General features: G+C 40.6%; 1 protein-coding gene across 4 annotated transcripts in view; it reads right to left on the bottom strand.

Annotated features, from left to right (window-relative positions):
- Positions 1 to 24,027, bottom strand: part of IFT56 (intraflagellar transport 56) — a 48,848-nt gene extending 24,821 nt beyond the window's left edge. Inside the window, exons 1-8 of one of the 4 annotated variants that reach the window (XM_019452903.2) lie at positions 22,937 to 24,027; positions 22,294 to 22,431; positions 19,154 to 19,246; positions 15,760 to 15,874; positions 13,009 to 13,058; positions 9,173 to 9,318; positions 7,869 to 8,040; positions 8 to 82 (exon numbers count right to left, since the gene is read on the bottom strand). In XM_019452903.2, coding sequence (XP_019308448.1) covers positions 8 to 82; positions 7,869 to 8,040; positions 9,173 to 9,318; positions 13,009 to 13,058; positions 15,760 to 15,874; positions 19,154 to 19,246; positions 22,294 to 22,431; positions 22,937 to 22,939 — 792 coding nt within the window. In that variant the 5' untranslated portion in view covers positions 22,940 to 24,027. Of the gene's footprint in view, positions 1 to 7; positions 83 to 7,868; positions 8,041 to 9,172; positions 9,319 to 13,008; positions 13,059 to 15,759; positions 15,875 to 19,153; positions 19,247 to 22,262; positions 22,432 to 22,936 lie in introns of those variants that run through there. The other 3 variants (XM_019452905.2, XM_019452906.2, XM_019452907.2) reach the window with 3 other exon arrangements.
- Between the last annotated feature and the right edge of the window lie 2,270 nt (positions 24,028 to 26,297).

Here is a 26,297-nt window from a genome sequence, read left to right as displayed (position 1 = left end):
TATTCACCAGATTGTGCCTGATGAGTTCTTTAGCAAATTCAAAGGAAGAAGAAGCGTTGTCCATCAAGCTTTTGAGTTCTGCCTGAAATTGAAAAAGGAAAGGCTTAGGAAAACGCAAGTATACAGTCCTTACACCACATATTTTTACAACGTTTTATAGTTTACAAGGAATTTAACATACTATTTCATTTGTTTCTCAGGACTCTGAGAGTCAGTGTGATTATTATCCTCATTTTACAGATGAGAACATCAAGGCTTATAAATATTACATGACTTGAACCTTCCAATAAGCAGCAAGTTTGAAACTGGTCAACCCAAGCCTGAAGACTTCTACTTTGCAGAGCCAAAGGTGATAAAGGAGCTAAGTTTTTCACAACTGAGGTTGATTCTTCAATGTGATCATTCCACCTATACCCTGAACTCTCATAGTACCTCCTTCCTGCTGAACTGGCCATTACTTACATACCATAATTAAAATACCTTCTCCTATTATTTATTAGACCTATCAGATCTCTTCTGTATTCTCTCACCCTTTTAGCTCCCCATAGAACAAATGGTCAACCATTTCTAGCATTCTCACTAACACCCTCGATTCCCTTAGCCCTTCCTCAGCTTTCTGTTGTTCCTGACTTGCCAATCCATAATTTTGAGTAATCTTCCTCTCCTCCTTTTTCTACTTCCATCAGTAGGTAGCTAACCTTTTCAGGATAAAATAATTAAATTTTAAAAAATTTTATTTTAGAGACAGAGAGAGAGCAAGCAGGGGAGAGGGGCAGAGGGCTGAGGAGGGAGAGGGAAGGAGGGAGGGATGGAGGGGGGGGGAGAGAGAGAGAGAGAGAGAGAGAGAGAGAGAGAGAGAGAGAGAGAGAATATCTTAAGCAGGCTCCATGCTAAGCGCAGAGCCTGATGTGGGGCTCCATCCCCTGACCCTGGGATCATGATCAGAGCCGAAATCAACAGACGCTCAACCAACCGAGCCACCCAGGCTCCCCACTATTTAAATTCTCGATTGTTTTCACTAACCACTACAAACTTGCTCTACTTGATCTCATATGGGATTGTGCATCTACCTCAGCAACACTTTTATTAATCCCTTCTTTTGTCCACAGCAGCAATTCTAAAGTGTTTGGTAATATTAGGTTAGATCAGCAATTTTCAAGCTTTTTGATCTCAAGATCTTTTTTATAGTCTTAAAAATTATTAAGGATCCTAAAGAGCTTTTGTTTACATGGGTTATAGCCCACATAAATAGCGCACACTACAATATACATTGTATTAGAAATTAAAACAGAAATTTTAAATTATTCAATTAATCAAAAATAATAATAAAACCACTATATATTAACATAAATATATTTCATTAAGAAAACTGCATTTAGGGGCGCCTGGGTGGCTCAGTCAGTTGAGCATCCGACTTTGGCTAAGGTCATGATCTTATGGTTCGTGAGTTTTGAGTCCCACGTAGGGCTCTATGCTGACAGCTCAGAGCCGGGAGCCTCCGTTGGATTCTGTGTCTCTCCCTTTCTCTCCTCATTCATGCTCTTTCTCTCTCAAAAATAAATAAACATTTTTAAAAATCGCATGTAGGGGTGCCTGGGTGGTTCAGCCAGTTTAGTGTCGAATTCTAGGTTTCGGCTCAGGTCATGATCTTGCAATTTTGTGAGTTCAACCCCGATGTGGGGCTCTGTGCTGGCAGCACAGAGCCTTCTTGGAATACTCTCTCTCTGCCCCTTCCCCCACTCATGCTGTCTCTGTCTCTCTCAAAATAAATAAATAAACTTTAAAAAAGTCCTTGCATTTACCACTGCAAAAATTTAGTGAGAAGAGTAGTACTGTTCCATAAATTTTTGCAAATCTCTTTCATGTCAGGCTTAAAAGAGGACAGCTAGCTTGGCATGTCTGTATCTGCATTGGATCTATTTTGAAATCACGTTGTCTCTGGAAAACTTCAGTGCACACTTGAGCAAATGAAAGTGAAAAAAGAAAATCTTTTAGTAAGATGAGGATAGTTCTGATTCAGGCAGGACCAGCCAGAACTCAGGGGAAGGCAAGTGAGATGCCTAGGGCACAAGATTTAAAACAGTACTCACTGGGGTGCCTGGGTGGCTCAGTTCGTTGAGCATCTGACTTCAGGTTAGGTCATGATCTCACAGCTCTGTGAGTTTGAGCCCCGCATCGGGCTCTGTGCTGACGGCTCGGAGCCTGGAGCCTGCTTCGGATTCTGTGTCTCCCTCTCTCTCTGCCCCTAACCCACTTGCATTCTGTCTCTGTCTCTCTCAAAAATAAATAAACATTTAAAAAATTAAAAAAAATAAAATAAAGCAGCACTCACTGCACAAGCAAAGATGTCTAACACCATTAGTCATCAGAGAAATGCCAATCAAAACCACAATGAGATTCCACTTCACATCCAACAGGATGGCTAGCATAAAAAAGGCAGATAATAACTGTTGGCAAGGATATAGAGAAACTGAAACTCCTACATACGGCTGGTGTGAATGTAAACTTGTACAGTTACTTTGTAAAACAGTCTGGCAGTCCCTTAATTAAATAGAGAGTTCCATATAACCCAGCAATTCCTCTTCTAGGCATATACCCAAGACAAGTGGAAACAGGTCCAAAACATGTCCAAAAACACGTACACAAATGCTCATAACAGCATTATTCATAATAGGAAGCGGAAACAACCCAAATGTCTATCAGCTGATGAATGGAAAAATAAAATGAAATATATGCACACAATAGAATATTATTTGCTCATAAAAACAAATGAAATAGTAATACATGCTACAGCATGATGAACTTTATAAACGTTATACTAAGTAAAAGAAGATAATCATAAAAGTTCACATGTGGGCGCCTAGATGGCTGGTTGGTTGAGCATCCAACTCTTGACTTTGGCTCGGGTCATGATCCCAGGGTCATGGGATCGGGCCCCATGTCAGGCTCTGGGCTGAGTGTGGAGCCTGCTTAAGACTCTCATTCTCTCTCTCCCCTCCCCCGCTCTCTCAAATTAAAAATTTTTTTAAATTTTTAATAAATTAAAAGAGGAAATATTCTGCATGAAATGTATCTTTTTACATTCAAATTTTCTGTGCCCTTATATTTGAAACATATATTAGGGTTTTGTCTTTTAAATCTAATTTGCCAATCTTTGTCTTTTAATTGAGAAATTAAACCTTTTAAATATAACGTATTATAATATAATTAGGGGCGCCTGACTGGTTCAGTCAGTGGGCATGCAACTCTTGGTCTTGGGGTCATGAGTTCGAGCCCCACTTAAAAAACATAGAATCTTTGGGGCACCTGGGTGGCTCAGTCAGTTGAGCATCCGACTTCAGGTTAGGTCAAGATCTCACAGTTCATGGGTTCGAGCCCCATGTTGGGCTCTGCACTGACCACGTGAGGCCTGCTTAGAATTCTCTCTCTGCCTCTCTCTCTGCCCCTCCCCTGCTCATGTTCTCACTCTCTCTCTCTCTCAAAATAAATAAATAAACATTAAAAAAAATCTTTAAAAAAATAAAAAATATATATATAATTATAGATCATTTACATTTGAAAAAGGCAAAACAATGAGGTTTTTAGAAGATAATACCAGAGAATATGATCTTGAGCCAGGAAGTCCTCTTAAACAAAATAGAGAAAGCACCAAACATAAAGAAAAAGATAGTTTTGACAATGTTTCTGCCTACAAAATCCTTGATAAATGTTAATATTTACTGAGAGTTTGCCATGTACATCAAGTTAGGGACTTTACGTACATCGTATCACTTAATCTTCACAGCAGGCTATAATAAGTCAGTCTATTACTTTCCTTACTTTGCAGGAGGTTAAATAGTTCACCGAAGGCCACACAGCTGTCACCCGGGAGTAGAATTTGGGTCTATCTGATTTCAAAGCTCCTGTTCTTAACCACTACCCTGGAAGCCTTCCCAGTTTGGGGGGCGGATTTTTTTTAAGTCTTTATCCTCTGAGGGGTGCCTGGGTGGCTCAGTTGGTTGAGCGGCCACCTTTGGCTCGGGTCATGATCTCCTGGTTCGTGGGTTTGAGCCCCTCGTTGGGCTCTGTGCTGACAGCTGAGAGCCTGGAGCCTGCTTCAGATTCTGTGTCTCCCTCTCTCTCTGCCCCTCCCCTGCTCATGTTCTGTCTCTCTCTCTCTCTGTCTCTGTCTCTCTCTCTCTCTCTCAAAAATAAACATTAGGGGCGCCTGGGTGGCGCAGTCGGTTAAGCGTCCGACTTCAGCCAGGTCACGATCTCGCGGTCCGTGAGTTCGAGCCCCGCGTCAGGCTCTGGGCTGATGGCTCGGAGCCTGGAGCCTGTTTCCGATTCTGTGTCTCCCTCTCTCTCTCTGCCCCTCCCCCGTTCATGCTCTGTCTCTCTCTGTCCCAAAAATAAATTAAAAACGTTGAAAAAAAAATTAAAAAAAAAATAAAATAAAATAAATAAACATTAAAAAAAATTTTTTTAAAGCCTTTATCCTCTGAAACTAGCATTCTCCTTCCTTCCCCCAGCATCTTATATTCACTGCTTCTATTGCTTCACCATCTAATTGTCATCCTTCTGTCATATCCTTTATGACAAATTCCAGTCCAAGCAATTACTCACCCACTCCTCAACTCCTTGTTGTCTAGATCCAACCCCCAATGATAATGATATGCTAATCATCAGAGTAGGGAACTGTAGGAAATCCTAGTTATGGTACCCAATGGCTTTTTCTCAATCTTCATCTTTACTGACCTCTTTTGAACCTCCCCCTTCTTTGAACACAATTCTCCCTTAATTTCTAAGTCATACTTTAAGTTTCTCATTCAACCAATATACTGAGTTGACACCAACTTTATGTGTGCTTTGTGCCAGGTACAGGGATGCGAACGTCAAAATAAAGTTTCAAACCTCAATAAACTTGTCTAGATTAAAGACAATTAGGCAACTACCAAATAGTAGGCATGATATTTTATATATTATATATATACAATCACATAAAAGAGCTAAGAAATTTCATCTAAAATTGCAGTTAACTCTATGGGTTTTAGAGTCAGATAAACAAGGGTTTGAGAGCTGAATTCATCCCTTGTTGTAAAATTTTGGGCAAGTTATTCAAAATACTTTCAAAATTAAGTGAATCATTACAGATTACGTCATGCTTACTAGAGAAGAGCAGAATGCTACTGGTGTTTGTAGAGAGCCTGAGCCATATAAGGTTGAACCCATTATCCAAATTACTAGAGGAATGCCTTATTTTTAAATGGTTTGATAAAATTATAAGTAAACACAAACAGCTAAAGTTCCCCCTGCCAAAGCTTGTCAGGGTACATTTGACATAGTCATCTACTGCTGGAAACATTATAAAATTAGTATGTAAGCTGCACAGACACAATTTCAGATGAAAAAGAATGCCTTTTAGAGACCTGAGATGCAGCTTGGTGCCCTGGCTTGGGTAATGCCAGACCTACAGAATATTGGTTAACCACGCTACCCATACGAGACTACGGAAAGAGCATGGGCAGACAAAATGTAAACATTTAACAGACTGGGAAACATTGGAAAAGTCCCCAAGATTAACTCAAGGTAGAAAAGCGAGAATACATTTTGTTTATTTGTTCTTACCAAAGGCTATAAACCCGAAAGAGATCAAACTGCAAACCAGTTGACTATTAAACTGCTAATGCTGGAAACCAGCCAGTTAGGCAGACTGCAGGGACTATTTGGTTGAAATGAGCATACCCAAGAACGTATTTTACATGACATATAAATGGACTGTTCAGTGGCAAACTAAGCAGATGAAGTGGCGGGCATCTGTGTTGCCACAACAGACCACCCTTCACCAACATAAACCACAAATAGTACTCCTCTCCTCCCCCACGATTACGAAACACTGTTTCACCCATTAGTCGAATCTGCTGTCAGCTAAAGCGTGTCAATAATGTTCCTCGCGGTTGCAGTTTCACTGAATTTTGCTTGGATACAGTCAGTTCGCTGGTTTCAGTTCCTTTCCCTCCTCCCCCAGTGGCACAATGCCAGCTGGAACAGTTTTTTGGGCAAGGGTGGGATTTTGTAATTTTGACACATGCACAAATTTTACATTTGAAATTTGGTGGCTTCTGACATCAACTAAAATAGTGGTTGAGGAAGTAATTTCCAAGCATGGCCTCCATCATACAGTTAACCTAAAAATAACCTGTATAGGGGCACGTGACTGGCTGTGGAATGTGTGACTCTTGATCTCAGGGTTTTAAGTTCGGGCCCCATGTTGTATGTAGAGATTACTTTTAAAAAAATAAAATCTTAAAAAAAACCCTTATATATTATGTAAATAAATAAATAAATCTCTTTTAATAGATATAGTATAGAATATACCCTCTCCCTCTCTATATGTGTGCATGCATGAGTGTGTGTGTGTGTGTGTGTGTGTGTGTGTAGAGTGTTAAATAAAAGGGAGTCCCATGTATGGCCTCCTATGTACTCTCAGTTTCCTTTACAAAGAAAGCTATAACAGGGGTGCCTGGGTGGCTCAGTCAGTTGAGCATCTGACTTCAGCTCAGGTCATGATCTCACACCTCATGGGTTTGAGCCCTGCATCAGGCTCTGTGCTGACATCTCAGAGCCTGAAGCCTGCTTCAGAGTGTCTCCCTCTCTCTCTCTCTGCCCCTCCCAGCTTACCCTCTGTCTGTCTCTCTCTCAAAAATAAATAAACATTAAAAATTTTGAAAAAAAAAAGATGCTATAACAGATTTTATCCACAGGATAAGGGAAAATAAATAATATATACCGAGCATTTTGCATAGTGCCTTTAAGTAACTCAATTTCTAAATTTCTTTTTTTTATTAAAAAAATTTTTTTTAATTAATTTATCTATTTTGAGAGAGGCAAAGAGAGTGTGAGTGGCAGAGGGGCAAAGAAAGAGGGAGAATCCCAAGCAGGGTCTGCACTGTCAGTGGAGAGGCCATGCAGCACTTGAACTCATGAAACCGTGAGATCATTACCTAAGCCAAAATTAAGAGGTGGAGGCTCAACCGACTGAGCCACCCAGGAGCCCCTAATGTTTTTTTTTGTTTGTTTGTTTGTTTTTTTTTTTAAGTAAGCTTCATTCCCAACGTGGGGCTTGAACTCATGACCTGGAGATTAAGAGTCACATTCTTTACCGGCTGAGCCAGCCAGGTGCCCACAATTTCTAAGTATTTATAAAATGCTTACCAGTATTGCCTCTTGGGATGACCCTACAAGAGATGCTGAATTGTACCAAGTAGAATAAGGCATTCCAAGAAATGAGAATGTTATATGCAAAGCTCTGAGAGCAGCAGAGTGTGGTGTATGGAACAATGTCGGTGGCTAAACTGGAGAAGACAAGGCTAGAGGCAGGGAAATTATTGAAAGATGATAAGAGAGATGACGAGTGCCCAGACTAGAGCAGTGGCAGAGGAGAAGAGATAGATCAAAGAGATATCCAGGATGCAGAACTGATAGGGAGTGGTAGACAATTAGATGGGGGAGGAAGAAAAAGACTGATGGAAATCCTAGGTTTGTGATGTGATTTACATGCTGGCGATAATGAACCACACAGCCACAAACCTATTTTAGAGGAAGAAGCAGAAGTGTTTGGTGTTGACATCTTTAAGTTAATGTAAAGCATCTAGGTAAGGATCATCTGCAATATAGTAGACATTCAGAATTCAGAAGTCAACATTTTTTTAGAATACCTAATCAATATAAATACTTATATAATTGGTTCTTATAGAATCACCCTGGCAATGACAAAGGGATATTAATCACGAGTTAACAGATTATAACAGAGTTTTATGACTGACCCAGAAAGTATAGGGCTAGTCAAACTGGAATTAACTAAATTAAAAACAAATTTCCATCACTACCTCAGCTGCTTTGCCGTTGTAAAGGCGAAAATGATTACAGGCCTTAAGATTGAGTGCGATGGTGCTTTCAGGGATTTGCTGAAGGTAAACTGCCAGAACTTCCTGAGACACATCATAGTAATCCAGCTTGTAGTAACACAGGGCCACATACACATTGAGGGCAAGGTATTCCCTATTAGGTGAAAGGAATAAGGGTTAATAGTTGAAGTCTACTTCAGAGAAATGTTGTCAAACGACAAAGACTTTTTTAATGGTAAAAAATGGACAGCCAGGCGGAGAAAACCTGAATTTGCCTTTCGAAGAAAGAAACCAAGATACCATCAGTGTGATATTTTTCTTTTGTACTGTAATATTTGGGCGTTTTAAGTAGAATGAAAGATGACAACGAAAGGAGAAAGGGAAACATTCAACTCCTACTCGTTCATGTTAAAAAAAATGAAACTAACGTACTGGGCAAAAACTAAATGAGCACATGCGGTACAGGGGACTGACACACAAGAAGCAGACTCGATGAGGGAGGGGGAAATGGCTGGGGTGCAGGTAAAACAAAAGGAGAGACAGCAGGTGGGTGAGACATTTGGGAAAGTGAGAGAGAGACCACATGGTCAGTGATCAAAGTTGGAATGTTAATTCTCGGGAATGGTTTATTTCTAATTTTTTCCAACGTTTTTTATTTATTTTTGGGACAGAGAGAGACAGAGCATGAACGGGGGAGGGGCAGAGAGAGAGGGAGACACAGAATCGGAAACAGGCTCCAGGCTCCGAGCCATCAGCCCAGAGCCTGACGTGGGGCTCGAACTCACAGACCGCGAGATCGTGACCTGGCTGAAGTCGGACGCTTAACCGACTGCGCCACCCAGGCGCCCCTGTTTATTTCTAATTTTGTCAAAACGTTACCTACGATGTAATACAATGCTGAAATGATACATTTAGACCATGCATTTTCAACAGGAGTTAAGAATTCTTCTGAAGAAATGGAAAATCGTACTCATTTAAGTATAAAGCATAGATATACGTTTGAGATGTAAATGGACACACGGTATATCTGTGGTTTTAATATTTCATGAGAAGGTGGCTGGGGAAAAGAAGTCCAAAAAGGCTCTCTGGAAGGGTGATAACGAAATGAAGGTGGAGAAATCCTGATCTGGAGAATAAGGAGTTCTTAATGTGGCCAGATTATTAGCCAAACACATTTGAACCCATGGTGATAATAGATCGAAACCATACTGGGTCCTCAGCCAAACTGTTTCCAGGAAAAAAAAAAGAACAAAATGAGATTCTGAGTAGAATAAAAGGGCACAGACCTGTTATCTAGCAGTATTCGCTTATAAATATCAATAGCTTCTTGGTAGTGAGATCGCATATAGTGGATTGAGGCCAAACTGAGTTGATCTTCTGTGATATCCTGAAGATTCTGATGAAAGTTCATCAACTTCTTCTCATCATTAAACTAAAATTGTCAGAGGAAAAAACACATGAAAAGATTCATATTAGAGAACAGTTAATCAATACCTATGGTACAGAGATTTTAACTCCTCCTTCAACCACCTTGTCTCTCTGTTCTCCCTATTTCTCTTCAGTTCCTTATCTTCTCTTCTGTCTCCTTCAGAGAAAGAATGAAAACAGCCTCTGGAGGCATAGACTTGACAACGGAAAACCTTTAAGTCACAGCTAATAACCACCTTCTTCCTTCTTCTTCCTATTTCTTTCTCCCTTTTCTTTTTTTCTATGTCTTTTTATTGCTTTCATTTGCTGTTTATAAGAGAGACATTTTAAAATATAAAGACACATGGGGAGCCTGAGTCAGGCTCAGTCAGTTAAGCATACAACTTTGGCTTAGGTCATGATCTCTTGGTTTGTGGGTTCGAGCCCCTCATCAGGCTCTGTGCTGACAGCTCAGAGCCTGGAACCTGCTTCAAATTCTGTGTCTCCCCCTTTCTCTGCCCCTCCCCTACTTGCACTCTGTCTCTCTCTCTATCAAAAATAAATAAACATTAAAAATGCTTTTAAAACATAAAGACACAGTAAGATAGAAAGTTTAAAAGTATGTCAAGAGATATAATAGACAAATACTATACAAAAAAGAGCCAGTGTAGATATACAAATATGACAAAGTAGACTTTACGTGAAGAGGAATTTCTAGAGATAAAGAGAGGCATTTCATAATGATGTTTTAATCCACTAGATGGATATAAGAATTCTAAATTTGTATGCACTTAATGATACAGTCTGGAAAACATGTAAAGCAAAAACTGAAAGAACTAAACAGAGAGATAGATAATTACAGTGTGATGTTTTTAAATGCACCAATTATTTTCATATATTGCCCATGGGTGATGTGTAAAATAATTTAGCAATATCAATGAAAATCTTTAAAGTTGTTCAAATTCAATTAACTCAATAAGCTCATTTCTAGGATGTTCAGAATAACATTTTTGTAATTAAAATTAAAACAATCTAAATGGAAAAATAAATAAAACAATCTAAATGGGACTGATTCCTTGATTTCTCTTTGTGCTGCTTCATTTTTGGTGTACAGAAATGCAACAGATTTCTATACATTAATTTTTGTTTCCTACGACTTAACTGAATTCATGTATCAGTTCTAGCAATTTTTGGGTGGAATCTTTTAGGTTTTTTTTTTTTTTAACCAAGTTTTCTATATAGAATATCATGTCATCTGCAAATAGTGAAAGTTTTACTTCTTCTTTGCCAATATGAATGCCTTTTATTGCTTTTTGTTGTCTAATTGCTGAAGCTAGGACTTCCAGTACTATGTTAAATAACAGTGGTAAGAGTGGACATCCCTGTCTTATTCCTGACCTTAGAAGAAAAGCTCTGTTTTTCCCTGTTGAGAATGACATTAGTTGTGGATTTCTCATACATGGCCTTTATTATGTTGTGGTATGTTCCTTCTAACCCTACTTTGTTGAGGGTTTTTATCATGAACGGATGATGAACTTTATCAAATGCTTCTACTGTATCTATTGAAATGATCAAAAGGCTCTTACCCTTTGTTTCATTAATGTGGTGTATCACATTGGTTGATTTGCAACTACCGAACCACACTTGCAGCCCAGGAATAAATCCCACTTGATTGTGCTGAGTGATTCTTTAAATGTACTGTTGGATTAGGTTTGCTAGTATTTTTTTTTGAATTTTTTAATGTTTATTTATTTTTGAAAGACAGAGAGACAGAGCATGAATGGGGGATGGACAGAGAAAGGAGGGCACAGAATCTGAAGCAGGCTCTAGGCTCTGAGCTGTCAGCACAGAGCCCGACGTGGGACTCGAACTCACGAGCCACGAGATCAAGACCCGAGCCGAAGTCAGACACTTAATGGACTAAGCCACCCATGTGCCCCTGTTTGCTAGTATTTTATTCAGAAATCTTATATCCATGTTCATCAGGGATATTGGCCTGCGGTTGCCTTTTGTAGTGGAATCTTTATCTGGCTTTGGTATCAGGGTATGCTGTTCTCATACAATTAACAACACAAGAAACAACAGGTGCTGGTGAGCATATTAACAAAGGGGGACCCTCTTACATTGTTCTTGGGAATGCAAACTGGTGCAGCCACTTTGAATACAGTATGGAAATTCCTCAAAAAGTTAAAAATAGAACTATCCTACAATCCAGCAATTGCACTACTAGGTATTTACCCAAAGAATACAAAAATACTAATTCAAAGGGATACATGCACCTTGATGTGTATAGCAGCACTATCTACAACGGCCAAATTATGGAAAGAACCCAAATGCCCACTGACTAATGAATGGATAAAGAAAATATGGTATATATTTACAATGGAATATTACTTAGCCATAAAAAAGAATGGAATCTTGCCATTTGCAATGATGTGGATGGAGCTAGAGAATATTATCCTGAGCAAAATAAGTCAGTCAAAGAAAGACAAATACCATATGATTTCACTTATATGTGGAACTTCAGAAACAAAACAAACGAGCATAGAAAAGACAGAGAGGGGCAAACAAAGAAACAGATCCTTAATGATGGTTACCAGATGGGAGGTGGATGGGGGAATAGGTTAAATAGGTGATGGGGATTAAGGAGTTCACTTGTGAGGATCATGGGGTATGGAATGTATTAAAAATTTTTTAATAAATACATAAATATGATCTAAAAGTCAAATAACTACGAATTGTTAAAAAAATTATTACGATACATGATACAATGAAATGTTTTTTATAAAAAACATTTTAAAAAGTCACAGTCTTAAAGACTATTTGTGCCTCAAGGATATGCTCATAGTATAAAGATAAGTAGAAAAAAAAGAAGAATATAAAAATATATATTCAACATGAGTCTCACTCTTGCAAAGCAAAGAAATGCATATATAAATATGCATACAAAAAATAATTATCTTAAAAGGAGATATAATATACCAAAAGATTGAAATGTAGTTAGCTTTAAATATGGTAGATGTTATTTCCTTTTTCAATTTTTGTTTACTTACATTTTATCTAATGGAATTAATGTGTAACTTCTTTAATATGGAAAATTATTTGAAAAAAAAATTTTATGATGATGACCAAAATTATTGCTATAAGGTAATTTTGAAAAGTGTGTATGTATTTCTAGAAATTAAGACAAGGTGTCTTTGAGTGTGCTTCCAAGAGACAATAGGAGACAGTAGAAAGAAACTAATCTTAAATGACTGCTACTTAAGAAGAACTAAGATCTAACATCTCTTAATAAATTAGTAGGGTAAAGAACATTAAGGGGAAGAAAATCTTATAAAATTAACACCTATATTCTATTTGTTCTACAAATTCATTAACAAGCATTTCTAGTTAATTATCTTTCATCAGGGGCACCTGGATGGCTCAGTCAGAGGACTTTGGCTCAGGTCACGGTCTCAAGGTTTGTAATTTTGACCCCTGCATCCGGCTTCGTGCTGACAGTGCAGAGCCTGCTTGGGATTCTCTCTCTCTCTCTCTCTCTCTCTCTCTCTCTCTCTCTGCCACTCTCCACTTGCACACGCTTGCATGCTCTCTCTCTCTCTCTCTCAAAATAAATAAAACTTAAAAAAAATTTTAAATTATCTTTCACCATTGTTTTTAATAAGAAAGAAAAAATATTTTAAAAACAAAAAGTGTGAAACAAGAACATAAATACCTTATGAGCCAAGTGGAAGAGGAGGCGATTTTGAAGTCGACTTTTTGGAGCTAGAAAAAAAAGTTCAAGCTACTTATTAATTGTCAATGGCACTTAGTCCCCTGCAAGAATAACATGAGACAGGGGCGTCTGGGTGGCTCAGTCCGTTAAGTGTCGAACTTCAGCTCAGGTCATGATCTCACAGTTTGTGAGTTCGAGCCTCACAGTGGGCTCTGTGCTGACAGCTCGGAGCCTGGAACCTGCATCAGATTCTGTGTCTCCCTCTCTCTCTGCCCCTTCCCTGCTCACACTCTGTCTCTCTCTGCCTCAAAAATAAACGTTAAAAAATTAAAACAAAAAAACAAACCATGAGACAAAGATAAAACTTCCCAAATCCTACACACGTGATCATGATATGTCTCTACTATGATATATATTATTTTAGCCTGTTCTCTACTTACAGTAGCAGGAACAGCATCAAGAACCGGGAAAACAACATTGTAAGGTTCTATTATTCCCCAGCACTTGTTCTACTGGATTCTATGATGGTGACCCACAGCACAGCACACACAATTCTGGTAGCAGCCACCGCCGTGCTGTCCACACACTGATCAAACACTGGAAACAAACAGCTATGTTTATCTCATGTCATGTAGGAATCCACTCTCATTCAGTTGTGCTTCCCAGTGTTCTTTGTCAAGTCCTTCTGAAATCTCTTTTTCCACAATTATACAGCCATAGTTTCTTAAATACTAGCCCGATCTCTACTCCATAGATCTAGCATGATAATCTGCCACCCTGAAACAGCCAACCAAGAGAAAACGTTAACACGTTTCGAGTTCCAAATCTCCTCTGCACTGTTGGAGAATTTTCCTAATCCTAGATACCTAACCCTGTATCTCTTTACAGGAAAAAAAATGACACTTCAATGTATTAAAAAAAAAATTTAGGGGCGCCTGGGTGGCTCGGTCGGTTAAGTGTCTGACTTCGGCTCAGGTCATGATCTCACGGTCTGTGAGTTCGAGCCCCGCGTCGGGATCTGTGCTGACAGCTCAGAGCCTGGAGCCTGTTTCAGATTCTGTGTCTCCCTCTCTCTATGCCCCTCCCCTGTTCATGCTCGTCTCTCTCTGTCTCAAAATAAATAAACGTTAAAAAAAAAAAAATTTATACAGAAAGAAGGACAGCTACCTTGATCACTTTCTATGTGTCTAATACTGTTCTCACAGATAAAATCTAGAAACATGAGATAAAATAAGTGACTTAAAGGCCCTATAACAAAATTAAGAAAAACTACATTAGTACATGGGAAACAGTTTGGGTACAAATCAAGAAAGGCTTCAAGTTCCACAGTGTCCATGAATTTGAGCTGGAATTGCTCCTAAATATGTATATATCAGTTAATTCTCTAAGAATTCTACCCTGGAAATTTGTTATTCTTCCCTAACAAATTTCATAACAAATGTTCCTTTCCCCCCTTTCTCTACATTTCTTTGAATTTAATTTGATTCAGGGCACCTGGGTGGCTCAGTCGGTTGAGCATCCGACTTCCGCTCAGGTCATGATCTCACGGTTCGTGAGTTCGAGCCCCACGTCAGGCTCTCTGCTCTCAGCGCAGAGCCTGCTGCGGATCCTCTGTCCTCCCCGCTCTCTGCCCCTTCCCCGCTCACGCTCTCTTTCTGAAACATAAAATAATAAAACACTGAATTTAACTTGATTCATACTGTCATTATTCTTCATCTTTCCACCCCTGGTTCTCTTTGCCCAATTCTTATTTGCAAGTTGATGCCCAGTTCTTCTTAGACGGCTGTCAGGACAGGTCAAGCAAACGAAAATAAGTCTGGATTCTTTAAGCGGAAATTACTTGGCTTCTCATTGAGAAACAGGGAAAATAGCTATAAAACCCACATCCATAAGGGCTTAAACAACTACACCAATTCCCACAATAACATGAACATCCTACCATAGTGGGGCTTAAGAAAGATAACTTGCTCTTTTGCTTCCCTCATCCTTTTTTTTCAGCCTCTGGGGAGGTGGGGGAGAGGAAGCACCACAGAGATTAACTCTCTCTTTAAAAGTAAAATTGCTGGGGCGCCTGGGTGGCTCAGTCGGTTAAGCGTCCGACTTCAGCTCAGGTCACGATCTCATGGTCCATGAGTTCGAGCCCCGCGTCGGGCTCTGGGCTGATGGCTCGGAGCCTGGAGCCTGCTTCTGATTCTGTGTCTCCCTCTCTCTCTGCCCCTCCCCCATTCATGCTCTGTCTCTCTCTGTCTCAAAAATAAAAAAATAAACGTTAAAAAAAAAAAATTTTTAAATAAAAAAAAAAAAGTAAAATTGCTAAGGTTCAATATTCTTTGAAGAATAAAGCTATTTTTTAGTTTTCTTTTTCTTAATTATTATTTATTTTTTGATTTTAGTTAGTTAGTTTTTAGTTTTATCATGGTACTTGGTTTTTCCTCAGTAAAAAATGAATTGGGGCTCGTGGGTGGCCCAATCCATTAAGCGTCTGACTCTTGATTTCTGCTCAGGTCATGGTCTCACGGTTCATGAGTTTGAGCCCCGTGTTTGCCTCTGCGCTGATAGTGCGGAGCCTGCTTGGGATTCTTTCTTTCCCTCTCTCTCTACCCCTCCCCCGCTCACAAGCACATGCTCTCTCTCTCAAAATAAATAAACTTAAAAAAAAAAAAAAGAAAAAGGAATTAAATAAGTTTTAAAATCTCCAAAATAACTCTTACCATTAGTGATAATACTAGATATTAAAAGGGGCCATTTTACCTTTAAATCCAGCTGCTTCAGCTTGTTTATACATTCCAAGAAAAAAGTAGGTACAGGCTAGGTTCACCCAGACTTCAGGATTGCAGTTTTCCTCTTTTGTTGCACTTTCATATTCCTGAAATATACATTAAGCAGGGATCTCATTTCAGCCGTAAAGCAATCGATGAGCCATTCTTCTTATAAGGAATAGGATTTCTTACTGAGACTGGGCAACTTCACATTTAGGGAATCCTATATGCTTCTCAACTGTTCTGTACCTTCAAGGTTACATACTGAAGCTATAGCTCAATCCTACCCACGTGGGCTGTTGTGCACACAATCTTAAACTGGTTTTTCCCCCCTTTTAACACTGATCCATGAGCTAACAAACCGCAAAATTTAAAGTAACTAAAATATTTTATTTTTGCTAACTTAAAAAAAAAAATGGGTACATGGGTGGCTCAGTTGGTTAAGGGTCCAATTCTTGATTTCAGCTCAGGACATGAGCCCATGGTTCGTGAGTTCAAGCCCTGAGTTGGGCTCTGGGCTGAGAGGGTGGAGCCTGCTTGGGATTCTCTGTTTCCCCCTCTCTCCCCACTCTCTCTCTCTCTCTCTCTCTCTCTCTCTCTCTCAAGATAAATAAATAAACTTTAAACATAAAAGCTACCTTATAAGAAATATATAGGTTTGGTTAACTTAAAATCTGATAATCTTAATATACTATAAATATTGTTTCGTTCTAATTGTTTTCTGGGTTAGTTTATTTGGCTTTACATTCTATTTCTTTTAAGAGTTTATTTTATTATTATATTTTTAATGTTTTTTTTAACGTTTATTTATTTTTGAGACAGAGAGAGACAGAGCATGAACGGGGGAGGGTCAGAGAGAGGGAGACACAGAATCTGAAACAGGCTCCAGGCTCTGAGCCATCAGCACAGAGCCCGACGTGGGGCTCGAACCCACGGATAGTGAGATCGTGACCTGAGCTGAAGTCGGACGCTTAGCCAACTAAGCCACCCACGCGCCCCTTATTATTATATTTTTAAGTAGACTCCCCACCCAACACGGGGCTCGAACTCACAACCCTGAGATCCAAGAGTCCTATGCTCTACTGACTGAGCCAGCCAGGTGGCCCCATTTGGCTTTACATTTTATTTTATTTTATTTTTTTGACATTTATTTATTGATTTTGAGAGAGAGAGAGAGAGCATGCACACATGCAAGCTCAAACAGGGGAGGAACAGAGAGAGAGAGAGAGAATCTAAAGCAGGCTCTGAGCTGTTAGCTCAGGGCAGAGCCTGACACAGGGCTTGATCTTACAAGCCTGACATCACGACCTGAGCTGAAATCAAGAGTCAGATGCTTAATCGACTGAGGCACCCAGGTGCCCCCTGGCTTTATATTTGAAAAAGGTATTTTTTTCCTGCCAAGTGCACCTTCTGAGATTTACGTTGTCAACCACATTTTCCATATACCCTATTTACCAGTCTTTACCAGATTCCTTTGTTTCTTTTTCTTACTACATATGGGCTACTCTCTTTTCCCTATACCTTTTTTTTGGTTTTTGTTTTTTTAACGTTTATTTATTTTTGAGACAGAGAGAGACACAGCATGAACGTGTCATGAACACAGCATGAACTCTGAGCCGTCAGCCCAGAGCCCGAAGCGGGGCTCGAACTCGCGGACCGCGAGATCGTGACCTAAGCTGAAGTCGGACGCTTAACCGACTGAGCCACCCAGGCACCCCATCTTTTCCCTATACCTTTCAAAAATACCATCAGCCTCTATTGTCTTTTTCATATCTTCCCTTTGCCCTAATTGATTTTGTTGTTGTTGCTGTTTTTAATGTTTATTTTTGAGAGAGACAGACTGCGAGTGGAAGAGGGGCATAGAGAGAGGGAGACACAGAATCTGAAGCAAGCTCCAGACTCTGAGCTGTGTCAGCACTGAGCCTAATATGAGGCTCAAATTCACAAACTGTGAGATCATGAGCTGAGCCGAAGTAAGACACTTAACCAACGGAGCCACCCAGGCACCCCAGTTTTTGTTGTTTTAAAGTTTATTTATTTATTTTGACAGAGAGAGCATGTGAGAGCAGGGGAGGGACAGAGAGAGAGGGAAGCAGAATACCAAGCAGGCTCCGTCAATGCAGAGCCTGATGTGGGGCTTGAACTCATGAAATGTGACATCATGACCTGAGCCAAAATCGAGTCCTCTGCTCAACTGAATGAGCCACCCAGGCGCCCCTGTTGTTTTTGTTCATCATCTTACCTCATTACCTGACCTTGGACACTTTCATTCTGGTTATGCAGGTTTTAAAATAACCTTAGATTACATTTTGGGGGTAAGAATATGTGATAAGTATTTAAACAATTTCATTTATGATTTAAAAACTGTTTGACTAATGGCATCTAAAATTTTATCTAGATTCATAATCCTATAGATTGCTCATTAGATAGTACTGTTTAGGGGCGCCTGGGTGGCTCAGTCGGTTAAGCGGCCGACTTCGGCTCAGGTCATGATCTCGCGGTCCGTGAGTTCAAGCCCCACGTCAGGCTCTGTGCTGACAGCTCAGAGCCTGGAGCCTGTTTCGGATTCTGTGTCTCCCTCTCTCTGACCCTCCCCTGTGCATGCTCTGTCTCTCTCTGTCTCAAAAATAAATAAACGTTAAAAAAAAAAAAATTTTAGGTAGGTACTGTTTACAATGACAAAGAAAAACAACTTTCAAAACTGCACTTGCAGAAATATAAAGATAATATAATCTTTCTTATCTAAAATGAACCAAGAAAAATAAAAATGAACTTTTGAGGAAAGCATCATGGAAATTTTATCAAAAGGGTTTTTTCTTCTCCTGAAGCTTTCCTTAAGAAATACTAAGGGAGATTTGAAGAATCTCACTAGTATATATGCAAAAGCAAAGAATAAACAAGATATATATATGTGTGTGTATATATATGTATATAAGTATATACACTTGAACACATATAAAAGATTTATGAAGCAATACATCAAACAAGAGCCAATAGTTGCCTCTGTTAACAAAGAAATAGAATTGGGAAAGGGAGATAGGATGACTTTTTCTTTTTCTTTTGTTCCCTTCTGTATTGTTTGGATTTTACTAAGAGCATGAACTATTGTAATACAGAGCTTAATAACTTTTTCAAAACCCTTCTGTTATAATTTTTAAAAATTGTTTTAAGTTTTATTTATTTATTTTGAGAGAGAGAGAGCATGAGCAGGGGAGGGGCAGAGAGAGGGAGAGAGAGAGAATCTGCACTGACAGTGCAGAGCCCGATATGGGGCTTGAACTCACCAACCGTGAGATCATGACCTGAAGCTGAAATCAGGAGTCAATGCCCAACTGACTGAGCCACCCAGGCGCTCCATACCTTTTTTTTTTTTTTTTTTTACTAACCTCCAAAGCTCTCTTGTAGTCACCCAGGTGAAAAGCACAGTATCCAATCCACAAATTAGTGTCCTCTTCTTGTTCCCCAACATGCCGTTTGAACTTCAGGTTAAAATTTCATTTAAAAAAAAACAGAAAAACAGAACAAACAAGAAACATGAAAAGCTTTGAATAAACCCTCTGTTTAAAAAAACTGCTATGGGGGCGCCTGGGTGGCGCAGTCGGCTAAGCGTCCGACTTCAGCCAGGTCACGATCTCGCGGTCTGTGAGTTCGAGCCCCGCGTCAGGCTCTGGGCTGATGGCTCAGAGCCTGGAGCCTGTTTCCGATTCTGTGTCTCCCTCTCTCTCTGCCCCTCCCCCGTTCATGCTCTGTCTCTCTCTGTGCCAAAAATAAATAAAAAAAAAAAAAAAAAAAAAAAAAACTGCTATGTTAAGCTACGGATGAACAATAGGAAATTGAAAGTAACAGAAGCAAGACAATAACATTTAATTAAGTCTATATACCTAAGGAACTCAGCACAATTACCTTCTAATTGTCACAGAGAATGTATCTGTATATTTCTTAAATGATGCAATAACTATCAGAATCTAAATTTTATTTATTTTGTGAGGCATCATCAAAAGGCTGGAACAATTATTGTTACATAGCAACTGAAACAGGCTATACTGAAACAACATATATAGCCACATGATCTTCCCAATTCTTTTCAAGGTTAGGAATTAAACGAATGTTAATGTTTGACTTCTATATTATCCAAGAAAACTATAACACAGATAGATTATTTCTTAGATATTCACAAGATGAAAATTTCTCGTTCACTTAATATTTCCAGTTGAAAGAAATGCATAATTTCAAATATTTCACGTTCATTTTTCTTTTTTTTTAAATGTTTGTTTGTTTGTTTGTTTATTTATTTATTTATTTATTTATTTATTTATTTTGGGGAGCGAGAGAGAGAGAGAGCACATGCAAGGGAAGGGCAGAGAGAGAGGGAGACAGAGAATCCCAAGCAGAATCCCAACATGTCTGGGACATATTAAGGAACACAAGAATTACGCGAAGTATCTAACGCCAAATAACTGAAAGTTAGAGATTAAGCAATGAACTCAAGGCTACCAGAGCCAGAGAAGGTAGCAGCAGGGACTGTCACAGCCCACTGACTCCAACGCCTGTGTTCTCACCCTCCATGCTCTACGCATTCAAACTCACACTTCAAGCCTATCCCGTTAGTGCACACGTATATCTTTGATAGGTTATGACCTTCTGCTGAGAACGAATCAGTAAATCGTTCTGTAACCCTTGAACAGGTTTACCATGACCTGTGAGAATTAAGGATATTCAGAAGCCTGGCCTCATTTTTGTCCATTGTGAGAAAATATATGTGAATTCCCCAGGCAACAAAAGTCCTGTTTTCGAGGAAATGAATGAGGCTTTTGAAGGAGGAATCTGAACTCCCATGGTTAGGTGAGAGTTTTCCATTCTACGGGCTGATAAACCAAAAACATGGATAAAAAAAAAACTAAATAGGGAGCCGACACATATCTGCAGATCACTGCTACAGAATATTGGGTGCCTTGACTGTGACAAGATGAAGACATCCAATGATACTTTCTGGTCTGGGTAAGAACTTACTCCTATAGTTAATTCCATACGTTAGAAATCTTCTTTTCGCAAAATGCTGTGGATTTGAGTACAGTGCCTTAAGTCTGAAGACATTCTTATTTGAAGTCTTCCTGAATTTGCCCCAGGAATTATCGGGAGCCAAAGGAAAGCTCATGAGACTTCCTCACCGCAAACCATGGCAGTTCCCATTCCCATACCTCATGGCACTTGACAGGCCACCTAAGAATGTAAGCACAGAGCAGAGTCTCCCTGACAACCCAAAAGTAGTGCAAGTTTACACAGTAAGGGAAATGTGGTTGTTGTCTAAAAAGAGAGAAGAGAAATAGAGACCGACAAAAATTAGACATATACCTACCACTTAGTCCACTGACTTACAGAGCTAGAAGGTCCTTCCAAGTCAACTTCCCCACTTTAATGATGAGAAAGCTGACACCAAAAAAGTCAAACAAGATGCTCAATATCAGAGCTAGTAAGAAACATAGAACCACACGTGGAAGATTGAGAAATACATAAAGCTCACTAAAACAATCATTGTTGATAGATTATAAGTAAGGTAGCTGGAGTAGTAATTCGGAGAAATGACTGGCAAAACACAACTGGGCTATGCCGTCAAAACTCTTCAACTCTTCACTGTTTGGTGTGCTCCTTCATTCTCCTATAACATGTGATTCCCACAAAGCAGTTTCTCAAGGTGTAGTGTCCTTGGATCATCTACGTCAGAAGCACTTGGGCTACGTGACAAAAATGCAGGTTCCTGAACAGCACCATATTGTAAAGAATCAGAAGCCCTGGGGTGCCTGGGTGGCTTAATCGGTGAAGCATCCGACTCTTGATTCAGCTCATGACCTCACGGTTCATAAGATGGAGCCCCACGATGGGCTCTGTGTGGAGCATGGAGCCTGCTTGGGATTCTCTGTCTCCCCCCCGCCCCTGCTCCTCCTCTGCTCTCTCTCAAAAATAAGTAAATAAACATTAAAAAAAAAAGAAAGAACCATAACCCCTAAGGCAGGAGTCGAGGAATGTATGTTTTAATAAGTACCCTAAGTGATTCTGATGCATATTAGAAGCTGAGAAGTACTGCCATAAAGATTTGAAATATTTTCTGAAGATAGGGTATTCTAGGCAACAAGCATGAAGCACCATAGTATTATTCAAATGATTCAAATTTTATAAGATATAAGAGGAATAAATCATAAATTGGTCAGGGGTTGGGATAAACAATGTGTGAACTGATACTGTATCCAATGTCCCTCCAGAGTTTTAGCTGAATTCACCATCAGTGGGACTAGACATAATTAAAAGCGTCCCTTAAGAAGTAAGCCGATCTTGTTAGTTCATCTTTAATCAGGTTTATCGTTAACACGGAATCTGGAACCTGTGCCACACTCGATTTATAGGAAGCCCCCCCCCCAAAAGCATACACCTGTTCCAACAGCACAACGTTGGAATGCAACCAGCGTTCACCCAAGCATTCATCCATATTCTGGTATTCACCTCCTAAGAAGCAATCTTCTTAGGACATTACCTCCAATAGGGTAATAGCTCCAGTGAAATCTCTTTGTGAAAGTAGCTCCTCTAGTTTTGGAATCTTCCTACCTTTCTTCTTTCTCTTGTCAGCGTGCGGTAGGTCCCCGCCTACAGCAGGCTTGGCCCTTGAAAGCATCTGTGAAAGAAGCAACAAAGACAGCTGTATGATCCAATTCCGATGGTCAGATTTAAACTCAGAGTAACAGCTCCAGGATTTGCATGTCAAGCCCTTAACAACCAACCCCAGGGAAGCCCATTCAAACTCTTTGTAACAACTATTTTACTAAAAGGGCCATCACCCTGTACTTGGGCTGAACCCAACAGCTACTACATGTTATCTTCTTTATCAATTCATTAGAGCGGGGTAGGAGATGCTTTGGCGCAGCTTCTCTCATCTCAGTCTTCCCTTGGTCTGCTTTCCATCCCACGCGCAGCCTAGACGTGAAGTGGAGAAGCGGGAGGGAAGAAAGCATCGAGGTGTTTACAGTCGCATCCTCGTCTCCCGTGAGAACGTGGGTAGGGCAGGGAGATCATCCTCCGCTGACACTCCTAGACTTAACCCAAAGTGTGTTGGGAACCTCCGATCTCCAGGTCTAGGATCCACTCAAAGTTCTCCTCCCTCATTGTTCAGAGCCACTAACCATCTTGGGAGTTGGTTCGGTGAGCTTCTTCCCCAGACGGACAGAAAAGGCCCAGCCTTAGCGCCTCTCTGCATCCACACCGCTGGCTCCGTCTCCACGGCAACCCCGCGGGGGTGGGGTCTGGTTCGCCGCGCAGAAAAGCTCCCAGGGGAACCCGTGCCCTCCGCGTTTTGGTTCCGCTCCCTGCTGCCGCTGCGGGAGGAGAAGTTCTCCCCTCAGGAGGAGAGGCAGGGTTTGCTGTGCTGGGAGTGAACGTTTGTATCTCTACTTAGGGCTTGATTTTAAGAACAGGCGGATTAGAATGGTATTCTTTTTCCAATATAAGTTTCCTGGGAAAGTCATTTTCAAGGACCACTTCCGATTTGGACCGTGTTGGGTTCCATAGCAACCCCCGGCGCTGACTGGCACGTGATCTGCGGCCTCCGGTCTCCGGGAAGCTTCGAAAAAAATCGCTGAACCGAGGAAGTTGGCGTTTACAGGCGGGAGTTCACCAAAATAGTTTATTATTTACATAGATAAACATAATCCGTAACTGTAATAAATGTATGTTGGTTGGACGACTTAATTTATCTACTTTACTCCTGACCCGAATTAATCTGGCCGCATGCGTCGGGTGAAATCCCCGCATTGTGGAATTTAGAGCTGGAAGCAATCTTAAAGGACATCCAGTGCAACCTTTGTAGCCAAACCAGACATTTCGTCCGCTCGATGGGCGGCAAGCCAGTAACAACCGACACGGAGCTTCCGCAGTCGAAGAAAGGCTATTTATTGCTGTGGCGCCACCCAGAAGCAGGAGCGAATGCTCAAAAGTCCCAAACTCCACCGTGCTTTACAAGCAGGGTTTTAAAAGGGTGAAAATTCAGGGTAAGGATCCCAGGGCCTTGGATCATGCTGATTAGGGATTAGGTCATCTATGACATTTCCTTTCTTGATCATCTTATCCCTTCTGGCGTCTCCGTCTGGTTTCGGTGCGATGGTAGTGAGGTGGTCGTTCTGCTTCAGGGGCCTGGTCGTTCTGCTTCTAGGGGCCTGGAACTGCAAAACGCTCCGGGCAGATTGCATTGGTGAGGTCATCTCTAGAGTACAAAGGCAAAAGTTCTACATTCTGTAACTATCGCTAAGCTAAAAAAAAAAAAAAAAAAAATTCCCTTGGGAACATGACACACTGTGTTTGTTATCTCAGGCAGAACAGCATCCCACAGACTTGGGGCGGCAACTTTCTATTATTTCCTGAGGCATTTTTACAGGTTTCTTTTACAGTAACTAAGGACTACGGGACTCTGGTCAGAGGCAGCTGGGAGCAGTATGTCTAAATTGTAGGGTCTGTGAGGGCTTGCATCCCCAGTTTCGTACTGAGAATTAGCCAACTAAGAAACTAACATCTGGAGTATTCCCAAGTGTGTAGGTAGTTGTGGCATAGTTGAATTACATTACATACAACCGTAGATAACCAGCCCTGTAGAGACTCATGTATACCATAAGATCATAGAGGCAGCTATGGTTTCCTAGATTCTTTTGCATCCTGCTCATGCTCCAGCCCCCGCCTCCCACCACCTGTTACTTGGAGAATAAGTAAATGACCACATACCTTAATTCACGGATACATACACTTTTATGTACACACAAGTATCCTTATATTCAGACACAGGAACATAGACTTAAGAAATGCGAAAATTCACCACCACTATGCTTGTAATTCTTTTGGTTCCAAATATTAGAAATATCTCTACTTTTGGTTGAGTTTAAAACAATCATTTTCAGGGGCGCCTGGGTGGCTCAGTCGGTTAAGCATCCGACTTCAGCTCAGGTCATGATCTCACAGTCCATGAGTTTGAGCCCCGTGTTGGGCTCTGTGCTGACTGCTTAGAGCCTGGTGCCTGCTTCGGATTCTGTGTCTCCCTCTCTCTCTGCCCCTCCCCTGCTCATGCTCTGTCTCAAAAACAAATAAAAACATTCAAAAAGAACCAATTATTTTCAGCTCTTCTTTACAGAAGTCTGCATACTTTTGTAATTGTCTTGTAGCAGGATTCTTGCACAGAGAGTCGTGACATCAGGCTTTTCTTTCCAGGAAGCAACTTTATTCCTGCTGGCACAACTTCGTTGAGTTCATACCCAAAGAAGTGAGCCCCGAACACCACGTGGCTTGGTTTTTTATATATTTTTTACTTTTTGTTTCCCATATATGGTAACACACAAACGTGCAGTCTGATTAAGTGGTTTCATGTTACAAGGTCGTGAGGGATGTCACGTATGCGTATATCCAGTTTGCCTTGAGTTTTTTCTTTCTTTTTTTTTTTTTTAGGGAGGGGACCCTACCACAGTCTTATTGCAAGAGCATCCAAATATTAAACTCATCCTTTTATTTATTATTTAATTCTTTTTTTTAATTTTAGAGCAAGCAGCACAGGGGAGCATAGAGAGAGAATTTTTAACAGATTCCACTTTTCAGCACAGAACCCAACATGGGGTTCGATCCCATGACCCATGACCTGAGCTGAAATCAAGAGTTGGATGCTCAACCGACTGAGCCACCCACGTGCTCCTAAATTCATACTTTTAAAAAATGTTTGAGACAGAGAGAGACAGAGCACGAGCAGGGGAGGGGCAGAGAGAGAGGGAGACACAGAATCCGAAGCAGGCTCCAGGCTCTGAGCTGTCAGCACAGAGCCCGACGCGGGGCTCCCACTCAGGAACTGCGAGATCATGACCCGAGCAGAAGTCGGAGGCTGAACCGACTGAGCCACCCGGGCGCCCCTGTTCACTGACTTTTAGTACAAGTATCCCCTGCTTTTCAAAAGTTCATGTTTTGCCACTTCACTTTTATGAAAACCCTACATTGGTACCTGTTTTTGCTAACCAAAAGAAATCTGAAGAGGGTTTTCACTTTTATAAAGAAAAGCAAAAAAGAGCGTGCCAAATTTGTTCCACAACAAGCAGAGCAGCATGCACCAGTGCAGCAAAAGTGGCACCACCAAGCTCCTTTACCCGGAACCACGCTCGGCATCTCAGCATCAAACCACCTGAGCTTCGAATTGTGTCTGTGATCATCTGTGCTTTATCTCAATTTATTTTGTGCTTCTGTTAGCAAGATGTGTCCTAAGGGATCAGAAAAGCCTCAGAGAGGTGATTATTTGGATCTGGGAGCACTCAAAAGTTCTCCTGCACACATTAACAGTAGGGGGCGCCTGGCTGGCTCAGTCAGAAGAGCATGCCTGCGACTCTTGACCTCAGGGTCGTGAGTTCAAGCCCCACGTGGGGTGTGAAAATTACTGAAATAAATAAAACTTAAAAAAATAATTAATTAATTAACAGTAATTGCTTCTTTGCTTTAAGATGTTTTAGCTTCGGAAAAGTTTCATAG

This window comes from Panthera pardus, unplaced genomic scaffold, assembly GCF_024362965.1.
Source record: "Panthera pardus isolate Hobbes unplaced genomic scaffold, ASM2436296v1 HiC_scaffold_8, whole genome shotgun sequence".
Classification (NCBI taxonomy): Eukaryota; Metazoa; Chordata; class Mammalia; order Carnivora; family Felidae; genus Panthera; species Panthera pardus.
This window is presented reverse-complemented; position numbering and strand designations above follow the sequence as displayed.